The sequence below is a fragment of the Photinus pyralis genome, unplaced genomic scaffold, assembly GCF_008802855.1.
Source record: "Photinus pyralis isolate 1611_PpyrPB1 unplaced genomic scaffold, Ppyr1.3 Ppyr1.4_LG3a, whole genome shotgun sequence".
NCBI classification, from domain to species: domain Eukaryota; kingdom Metazoa; phylum Arthropoda; class Insecta; order Coleoptera; family Lampyridae; genus Photinus; species Photinus pyralis.
Genome location: NW_022170509.1, coordinates 18,306,621 through 18,317,432, shown reverse-complemented (window position 1 = coordinate 18,317,432; position 10,812 = coordinate 18,306,621). Strand labels below are relative to the sequence as shown.

General features: G+C 38.0%; 1 protein-coding gene across 1 annotated transcript; it reads right to left on the bottom strand.

The window, feature by feature from the left end:
* Positions 1 to 2,146: 2,146 nt before the first annotated feature.
* Positions 2,147 to 10,472, bottom strand: LOC116165959 (inhibin beta chain). Its single transcript, XM_031480743.1, has 2 exons — positions 9,973 to 10,472; positions 2,147 to 4,076 (listed from the first exon to the last, which is right to left on the bottom strand). The coding sequence occupies exons 1-2, from the start codon at positions 10,114 to 10,116 to the stop codon at positions 3,480 to 3,482; spliced, it is 741 nt and encodes a 246-aa protein (XP_031336603.1). The 5' UTR covers positions 10,117 to 10,472; the 3' UTR covers positions 2,147 to 3,479.
* Between the last annotated feature and the right edge of the window lie 340 nt (positions 10,473 to 10,812).

The following is a 10,812-nucleotide window of genomic DNA, read 5'->3' as shown; positions in this document are numbered from 1 at the left end:
GAAAACAAAAAAAAATAAGGTAAAAAAATGTATCTGATTCTACGTTTTGTGTTTAGAGCGATCATACACTTCAATTAGTTGAATTTTTTTATCCAACATACGTAATTTATTTATGAATTAATGTCTTTTTTGGAATAAATCAAGTAGAGGTGAAAGCAGACGGCAATGGTAGATACTTAGCTTAGGATTGAACGTTAATTTGAGTAAGTAACAGAAGGTACCTACCTTTAATTAATTTTTTGCTAATTAAGCAAAGCAAAAACAAAGTAAATCATTCTACGTCTTATTTTTAGAGCGATTATCGAAAGAGTTAAAAATAGCTTTCGATTAGTTGAATTTTTCGATCCAAGAAAGGTAATTAATTTATCTATTTCGTTTTTAAGATGTCAAGTAATGGAAAATTTAAACGGTAATTAGTGCTCGTCGCCGTTAATTTAAGTAACAGAAATTAATTTCAATTATTTCAAAGCAAAAAGAAAATAGATAACTTGTATCTAAATCAATGAAACTTTTAATTGAGTTTTTCCTAATTAAGTGATGTTAATTAAATTATAAATTAATCCAATTGATGGTAAATACAAAATGTTAATGCGAATATCGGCAAATGAAAAAAAATGGTGAACACTTAAATGGATAATTTGGTACAAAATAAGTACATTTTATAATTATTAACAGTTTGAAGCAATTTTTGCTTAAAGAAAGGTTTAAGCGCCATTTGTTTGCTAATTCAACACTTCAAAATAAAATTGCTAATTAATGTTTAATTTTCTGATAATTACACCAAAAATGCTAGTTAAGCCAAAAATAATAACAATCGCTTCATTTTCGACTGAGTATAAACAAAAAGGAATGTTAATTGTCAATCACCTAACGTAATTTATTGATGAATTAATGTCTTCTCAAAGGATCCAAATGGAGAATCGGGAATTACTGCTGCTTGGTTTAATAAGCCATATTCATTTGAGTAGATAGTGGAAATTAATTAATTTAATTTAAATCAACTTGAATTAATTTGTCTCTATGATGTGGACATAGAAATTAAACGACTCAACCCCAAATGCAGTCATTTTTAATTGTCAACGGAATTCGAAAATGAGATTCACTAAGTTATCAAAAATGAATTTATTTAACCAAAAATAAAATTAAATTTTGCTTGATCACACAATTAATGTGTGAATTAATGTCTCCTTAGACAAGTAACGGTGAAATTAGACTGCAATTATTGCTGTTTTGCTTAAAATTCCGAGTTAATTTGAGCAAATCGGAATAATTGGTTACAATGAATTTTTGTTAATTCAGCGAATTAATTTTTTGCATAAAATAAAGTAAATCTGATTTTAAGTTTTATTTTTAGAGAGATTATTGAAGTAATTAAAATTATACAATAATTAGTCGAATTTCAATTAATTTTTATCAATTAAGCAGAGCCAAAGATAAAATAGAGAAATTCTATGTGAATATATTTTTAGATAGATTACAAGAAGCCATAAACTGAACTTCAATTAGTTAAATTTTTTGATCTAACAACAGTATTTAATTTAGGAATTATTTGTCCTCGTAAATGAAGCACGTGGAAGTGAAGCAGACGGCGGATAAGTAAAAGAAATTAATCATAATTAATTTTTTGCCAATTAAGCGAAGCAAAAAATAAAGTAGAGAAAATGTATCAGTTTCTACGTTTCATTTTTAAAGCGAATTGTCCTCTTAAGATTCAACGATAATTTGAGTAAGTAGCAGAAATTACAATTAATTAAATTTTATCCTAATTAAGCAAAGCAAAAATAAAGTAGGGAAAATGTATTCGATTCAACCCCTAGTTAGAATCAACCGGTATTAATTTATAAATTGATGTCTTTCTAAATGAGACGAAATTAAACGGTAATTATTGCTTATCAACTCCAATTTAAGTAACATAAATTAATTTCTACTCAGTTTTTGTTATTTAAACAAAGCAAAAAGGGAGTAGGTGAGTAGGTAAAATGATTTTAGCAAAGTTTTAATTGAGGTTTTTTCTAATTAAGCGAGTTAATTAATTCAATTCGTGGTAAATAAAAATTCCAATGCGAATATACGGAAATGAAAAAAAATAGTTTCACTTTATAATGATCAACAATTTGAATTGAATTAGGCATCTAGAATAAAGAAGCAGGCTAATAGTTGAAAGAAATGTTTAAGCGTTATTTGTTTGCTAATTCAGCAACATAAAATAAATTTACTAATTAAGCCAGAAATAAGTCCCTTTGAAGTGTAGAAATAGTCGCCGAAAAATAATGGAATTTTAATTTAATTTTTAAAGCTTTTCATTGATAGCGGAACGCTTCAAATTCCGCAGTTATGTACAGGGTGGCCCGATTTAATGCAACAATCAGTTACCGCCAACCGTTTCGGACTAAAAAAAGAAACTTAAATACCACAATTACAACTAATTATCAGTTCTTTAGCGTTATAGGTAGGTATCTTCTTAATTAAGGCATACACTTTGTAGGTATATTTTTTGCAACAGAGCGTTTTCAAATATTTTTTTTCTCTCTTAATAGTGCGGGTAATTGCTAATTAAATGAAACTCTTTACAAACACTTCCTCTCACTTTAAACTCTACGTAACAATATTAAAAACGGAAAACCCTGTAAAGAAGTTTCACTTAAAACTTTGCTCAATTCTGAAAGCTGTGTAACTACAAGAATAAGATAAATATGGACTAGTAATTATTTGTTCGTCTATATATGAATTATTGCGTAGACTGAAGTACATTTAATTTTTCTTCTTTTTTTTTAATAATTCGTTATTGTCATGCGTAATGTTTCACTTATCTTACAGTCTGTTTGAAACAATACGAAAAGCACGTGGATTATACAGGGTGTCTCGACGCGACGTGCTCAATCCGATAGTCGCGTTGAGAAACCCGCGCTTGATAAATAAATAAAATATAAAAATATTGCAAAAACAATCACAGGTATAGTAATCAACAACAACACTTAAATAAAACAAAATATCATTCTGGTAATTCGTAATGATCACAAATTCGCTTAAGGTAACCAACATTTTGAAAAGAAGCTTGACCGAACACACCCTTGATATGAAAGAAGGAATGGAATGAAAAGCGAAAGTGTCAATAATTTTCAAAATTTTGATTGCCTCAGTTTAAACAATTAATATTCTAATTAACAACTATGGTATGGTTAAGCGTTAATAGTCAGTTGATTTTAGGTTAGGATCCCGACAGTCCAGCGCAAGCGCCGACAGTATCGGTCTATCCGCGTCCTTTTTCAATCTGGGCGGATAGATCGAGACCGAGACGCGACCGTTATTGTAAAACACCATCTTCATACCTACCTTATTTGAAACTTGAACACAACACTCGCCACCTTCGTAATTTTGCTTACCAAAAATTTACCTAACCTCAATTTTAACTATGAAATATAAACGAGTTCATTTCATTTAAATTTGATAACACCATATCTAAGTTTAAAAATACAAGTCTACGGGCATCCGCATTCGTCCACGACCATTTTCGGCAGGTCCCTTTTAATAATATTACTTTCGGGTCCGAAATAAATCAAACTCATACTGGAAAACTTTAAGGGCGCACAACACGGCTGCATTCCGCTGAGGTGCTGCGCCTTTCTCATCTCTTCTATCACATGCGTATGATAAGTAACGTAGGTGTCCGGCGTGCGATGATTACCGCAGTCGCCCCGACAGTAGTTAGCGTAGTACCCCTGCGGCGCGATAACCCAATCGTCCCAACCCAACTCCTTAAAGCTCACATAAAATCGTTGCTTGCAGCATTGGTTGCCCGAATCGGGCGAGCAGTCTAACGCTCTTCTCCTTACGCGCTTTGATATATTTGGATCGGTGTATATCACGAGGAACGGCCGGTTCGGATTCGCGCGCCTCTCCGCGCCCGCGTCCGATAGGTGCAGGTGGACGCTCGGACAGCTGCAGCTGCAGTCGATCAGGATCCGCAGCCTGTCCGTCTCGCCCTCGGCGAGCCAGCTTCGGACGGTGTCGGTCAGGTTCAGCTTCTGCCAGCCGTTGTTTTTCGAGTCGATCTCCTGGCGCGTGCCGAAGTCCTCCTGGAAATAATGAAATTATTCCAAAGTTAATTAGGCAAATCGTGGCAACACGCCAAGTAATACTAAAATAGTCCCCCCCCCCCCTAGCTTTCAGTTTCCGGTTTCCTATTTGAGCTTCCACAGGTTCCTAGCTACCTTTTTGCTTATAGTTGCGAGTGACGGGGGGCAATGGTCGGGGGAAATCGGCGTAGGATCTGGAAGAAGCAGGTTTGGTGCTCCCAGTAAACCAGGGAGAACGGTCCGGCATCACTGGTTCTGACCACCACGTTCCAAAATACAAACTCTCCTCAGCGTTTAACAAAACCTGGCCAGCCGGCTGTCAACCTCCCAGTGGTGCTCCCTGGTAACAACCTCAGTGCTCTGAGGTCGTTGAATGACAGTAAGGTGAACCATATCCAAATCAAGGTGGAAACAGAGGAGTCGCTACCTCTAACCACCGCTGATTTAGCCTTTTACGAAGACACCAGCCTAGACAGTGTCATCATCCATTTCTCTAAAGGCACACTTGAAAACCCCAAAGCTTCGAGTAACGCCTCGGTGGCCTCAGAAGAGATAAGTGAATTAAACAAACCTGTGGAGGGCATGCAATTAGAGCCTACGTCACAAATAAAGGTTTGTGGAGCCGCTTGCAAGAGGTTAAAACAAGGTCACCAATGGATATATTTCTTGCAGACGTCTCAATCGCCCTTTATGAGTACCCTCTTCCGATAAGAAGTAGTTCAAAACGGTAGAAGTGGGTCCGGACGGACGGACGGACAAAACGCAAACAATAGCACATTTTTAGCGCATTTTTTAAGAATGAAAAAAATGTGCTATTGTTTGCGATTTGTCCGTCCGTTCGTCCGTCTGTCCGTCCGTTCGTCCGTCTGTCCGTCCGGACCCACTTCTACCGTTTTGAACTACTTCTAAGGGAATGGTCCTAGAGTCCTGAAATTTTTTGCAGTAGGTAGCCTATACCTTCAAGGTGTGCCAGACGGCAATCAAATTTCGCTGTCTAAAAGGCCCCCCCCCCCACGAATTATTTCCTGAAATGCTGTTTTTGAAAGTAAAACGTGCATCACTTTTACATACGACAACCAATTGGTCTCATAATGTGCATACGCTTGCCTTTAGTGGTGGTGGTGCCAAGTTAAACTTTAGAAAATTGGGGGGGGGGGGGACATGTTCTACCCTTCATGGTATTCTAATGAAAGGTCTCATCGAAATAAATTGATTTGTACAAACTATAACTTTCCCGTCGATCCTTTTTCGAGCGATCAGTGAGTGACGGGGCCTGAGGGGGGGGGGGTAAACATTAATTTTATCTCTCATTGTATTCTAATTAAAGGTCTCAACGAAAGGAACAGTTTTCTACAAACTACTGCCCTTCTTTTTGTCCTCTTATCAAAGTACGGGGTAGTGGGAAGAGGGGGGAAGAGGGAGTGGAACTAGTTTTATCCTTCATGGTACTCTAATGAAAGGTCTCAACGAAAGGAATTAATTTATACTAACCATAGTCTTCCTCCTCGATCCCTTGTCTTGATCGGTTATAATTCCTTATATCTTAAGAGTCAAAGGAAAGTACCCACAAAGGGCGATTACGATTAGGACGTTTGGAAGAAATATAACGATTGGGCATTTAAATAAAATTTGATACATAACCACTTGGAATAAAACAAAATTTAACAACAGTTTCAAAATTTGGTATTGCGCATGTGCAGTGCCAGCTTGCTTATTTATGGAAGAAATTTCGTAGGGGTGTTTATAAAAAATGCGGTATACCTGCACAAGGGGTGTGCACAATTTGTACTTGTATTTAATTCTTAAGAAATGCGCTAAAAATAGCTGCTGGATACAACCCTAACTCAGAAAAACCCAGCAAAATAAAGGCGAGAAGAGGAGGAAAAGGGATAGTTCTGTCCTCAGATGGGAGTGCAAATAACGCCCTTAAAGACACCATTCCATTCCCTCAACTCCTCATTCTACGGAGGAAAGCGAAGGTGCACCTACACCTCCAAAGAAAACCTTCCGAGACGCTGGATCCTCAAAACCAAAAGAGCCTCTGGCGGAACACTCAAAGCAAAACCCACCAGGAGCACTCCAATGAAATTTGGGAGAAGCTCAACTGACCCAATCATACGAGCAAACCCTGGTCGTGGCTCAACCAAAGCCAAGAGAAAGGTTTTTGCTCAAGTGCAGGATCAGGAAAGGAGACGTCCCTCCTCATTTACGCAAGGGGGACACACGATAGAGCCATGGTCCATAATGGCCGAAATTTATTCAGGTGAACCTACACAGGGCGAAAGCGGCCACCAGCGCACAATATTATACAGGAACAGGTGTGACGCCAACTACCATCGCCGGCACTGGGATAGCACGGACACAAACCGTATAGGTGAGTACTTTTAGAGTTTTCCTTATCAGAGGAACCAGAGATAATCAAGGCAATGAATCAGAATTTGTAACCAAGAACAGGAAAGAAGCCCAGGATATTAACTTTTCCTTCTCCTCTCTAACAGGCATAATAGTGGGATGGAGGGTCTGGGACGAGCCCTCTCTACCGGACCACAGAGAAATCTGCTATGGTATAAAGGTTGAGAAACAAGCCTAACATTCATACCGAGATCCTCGTACAAGGGATTGGGCACTGTACTAGAAATTATTGAAAAACCGTTAGATTTGGTTTCCGGTTTCCTGTTCGTGTTTCCAGCTTTTTTGTCAGTTGACTTACAGTTGCTAGTATCTGTACTTCGGTTTGGTGTTCCCGGTTACCACTTTTCGGTATCAAACATTTAGATTCAGTTTCCGGTTTAATGTTTGAGTTTCCACTAGGACTAAGTCTTCTTCTTTTTGCTATCACAGCTTATAGTTATCAGTTTCTAAATTTCGGTTCGCTGTTCCCGGTTACCAATTTCTAGTGTCAAACCGTTCGATTCAGTTAGAAACTTTTAGCTTTCAGTTTCCGGTTCATATTGATTTTACACCAGGACCAAGGTTTCTTTTTGCCACACGGCTTATAGTTGCTAGTTTCTCAATTTCGGTTCGCCTGTCCTGATCTAAAATTTCCAGTTTCCAGGCTTCCAGTGCCCAACCTCTCGATTCAGTAATCCCGCGCTTTCAGTTTCCGGTTTCTTATTTGAGTTTGCACTAGTTCCTAGTTTCCCTTCTACTACACGGTTTATAGTGGCTTATAGTTTCCTGTTTCAGTTTCCGCTAGGACTGAGATTTCTTTTTGCTACACGGCTGGTTTCTGAATTTTGGTTCGCTGTTTCCGGTTACAAACCTCTAGTGCCAAATTTTAGGTTCAGCAAGCAAAATTAACATTCTCGTTTCCGGTTTCCTATTTGATTTTCCACTAGGACTAAGCTTTCATTTTACTACACGGCGTGTAGTTGCTAGTTCCTGAATTCTGGTTCGCTGGTTCCAGTTACCAATTTCCAGTGCTAAACCATTAGGTTCAATTTGCAACTATCAGTTTTCCGTTTCCAGTTTCTTATTTGAGTGTCCACTAGTATCTAGTTGGCAATTTCTGCGTTTTGGGTCGGGGTTTCCGGTCTATATCCTCCACCAGATTTTATTCCTCTAGTACATCACCCACAAAAGTATTTCGAAGCCAAATTTCGTTTTAAATCTTTTCCAATTTGGTATCAGGAGGTTATAATATGCGAGGAGGTGTTTCAGCTCCTAATACACGAAGTGCCAATCAGAAGATTCATGTAAAATTTTGTCTGACTACCAGGAGAACATAATGGCCGAGGAGGTCTTTTCCCATCACCCACAAAAATATTTCGAAGCCAAATTTCGTTTTAAATCTTTTCCAATTTGGTATCAGGAGGTTATAATATGCGAGGAGGTGTTTCAGCTCCTAATACACGAAGTGCCAATTGAAAAATTCTTCTAAAATTTTGTCTGGCTACCAGGAGAACATAATGGCTGAGGATGTCTTTTCTCATCTCCCACAAAAGTATTTCGAAGCCAAATTTCGTATTAAATCTCTTCCAATTTGGTATCAGGAGGATATAATGTGCGAGGAGGCGTTTCAGCTCCTAATACACGAAGTGCCAGTCAGAAAATTCTTGTAAAATTTTGTCCGGTTATCAGGAGAACATAATAGTCGAAGAGGTCTTTTCCCATCACCCACAAAAGTATTTCGACGCCAAATTTCGTTTTAAATTTTTCCAATTTGGTATCAGGAGGTTATGACGTGCGAGGAGGTGTTTCAGCTCCTAATACACGAAGTGCCAATCAGAAAATTCATGTAAAATTTTGTCTGGCTACCAGAAGAACATAATAGTCGAGGAGGTCCTTTCCCATTACCTACAAAAATATTTCGAAGCTAAATTTAGTTTTCTCTTTTCCAATTTGGTATCAGGAGGATATAATGTGCGAGGAGGTGTTTCAGCTCCTAATACAAGAAGTGCCAATCAGAAAATTCTTGTAAAATTTTGTCTGGCTACCAGGAGAACATAATGACTGAGGAGGCCTTTTCCCATCACCCACAAAAATATTTCGAAGCCAAATTTCGTTCTAAATCTTTTCCTATTTGGTATCAGGAGGATATAATGTGCGAGGATGTGTATCAGCTCCTAATACACGAAGTGCTAATCAGAAAATTCTTGTAAAATTTTGCCTGGCTACCAGGAGTACATAATAGTCGAGGAGGTCTTTTCCCATAACCTACAAAAATATTTCGAACCCAAATTTCGTTTTAAATCTTATCCAATTTGGTATCAGGAGGTTATAATGTGTGAGGGGGTGTTTCAGCTCCTAATACAAGAAGTGCCAATCAGAAAATTCTTGTAAAATTTTGTCTGGCTACCAGGAGAACATAATAGTCGAGGAGGTATTTTCCCATAACCCACAAAAATATTTTGAAGCCAAATTTCGTTTTAAATCTTTTCCAATTTGGTATCAGGAGGTTATAATGTGCGAGGAGGTGTTTCAGCTCCTAATACACGAAGTGCAAATCGAAAATTCTCCTAAAATTTTGTCTGGCTACCAGGAGAACATAATGGTTGAGGAGGTCTTTTTCATCACCCACAAAAATATTTCGAAGCCAAATTTCGTTTTAAATCTTTTCCAATTTGGTATCAGGAGGATATAATGTGCGAGGATGTGTATCAGCTCCTAATACACGAAGTGCTAATCAGAAAATTCTTGTAAAATTTTGCCTGGCTACCAGGAGAACATAATAGTCGAGGAGGTCTTTTCCCATAACCTACAAAAATATTTCGAACCCAAATTTCGTTTTAAATCTTTTCCAATTTGGTATCAGGAGGTTATAATGTGGGAGGAGGTGTTTCAGCTCCTAATACACGAAGTGCCAATCAGAAAATTCTTGTAAAATTTTGTCTGGCTACCAGGAGAACATAATGGATGAGGAGGTCTTTTCCCATCACCCACAAAAATATTTCGAAGCCAAATTTCGTTTTAAATCTTTTCCAATTTGGTATGAGGAGGTTATAATGTGCGAGGAGGTGTTGCAGCTCCTAATACACGAAGTGCCAATCAGAAAATTCATGTAAAAGGTTTTAATTGGTTCAGAATTTCGGTTTACGGTTTTCAGTTACTGTTGAATTTGCTTTTGCTGGTTGCCGATTCGCTTAGTGTTTTCGGTTCTCAGAATCTGATTTCCGATTTTCCCACTAAAATGTGCTTGTATGCAGTTTCCGGTTTCCGGTCTGTAGTTTCCGGCCTTCAGTATTCAGTTTCTGAAGGTACGCTCCCTTGCTGCCGGTTGCCAGATTCCATTCCTTCAGTCTATAATTATCTGCTGGTGGTTTTAGGTTTTAGACACAAGTCCATCTTTCCTGTCAAGTTACAACTTTGAAACTTATTTTCAGTGTTCACTAAGGGTGAAGGGTAAGGTAAAATTGAAAGAGGGCGAAGCCCAGAGTGTAACAAACTGTAAACTCACCTCCTCAATTTGTAACTTATTCGAAAAATTTGGCGTTTCCTTAACCCTAAATGCCCACAGAAACTGTTGGCAGCTGGTGAGCGGCCGCTTCCTCAAGTCCGCCTTCAGCCAGAGGGAAGCCGCCCTAACGCGCAGCTCTTGCATCGACTGACTCGGCTCGGCGGTAATTCGAAAATCCAAGAAGCGATTTCCGTTCACCGTAAACCCTGAAAAAGAATACAAAAATAGAGTCACTTTAAAAACAAGTCGAAAAGGCGTAAACCACCCCAAAATTTAGTATCTCCCCCGCCACCCCGCGGCCGCATTCGTAATAAACTAGACGCTTCAACTTTTTTTAAGTATTTAACTTTCCACATTATTGCAGCGATAAAGTATTTTTTTCGGTGTCCAAACACGAAAATATAAAGACTTCACAGTCACATTCGATAGTTTTACGAACTTCTCCCTAAAAGCTTAATCGAATAAATTGGCGCAGCTCACTTAGTTTTTCAAACGGTATAATTTCTCTTCGCAAAGACTAATAAAAAAACATATACCGAAGGAAAATAATAGCGAAAATAGAACAGGAGAATTGTTTACGGCGCATAAATATTGATGTTAACTACGTTATTTACCTCAATTATTACAGGATCATAAACATCTCGCGAATGGCGAAATTTATTTATAAAAAAAGGAGCGAGTTCGAGAAGAAAAGGGCGAGCATCAATTTTATAATAAAAATGTAAATTTTCGCGTGTAGTTTTTTATGGCAGTTGTACTTTTGGCTATCTGTTTTTTAATCACGTTCGGCAACGATTTTAATAATTGTTTCACTTGTTTTATTAGGCTACAAGTGCGTAG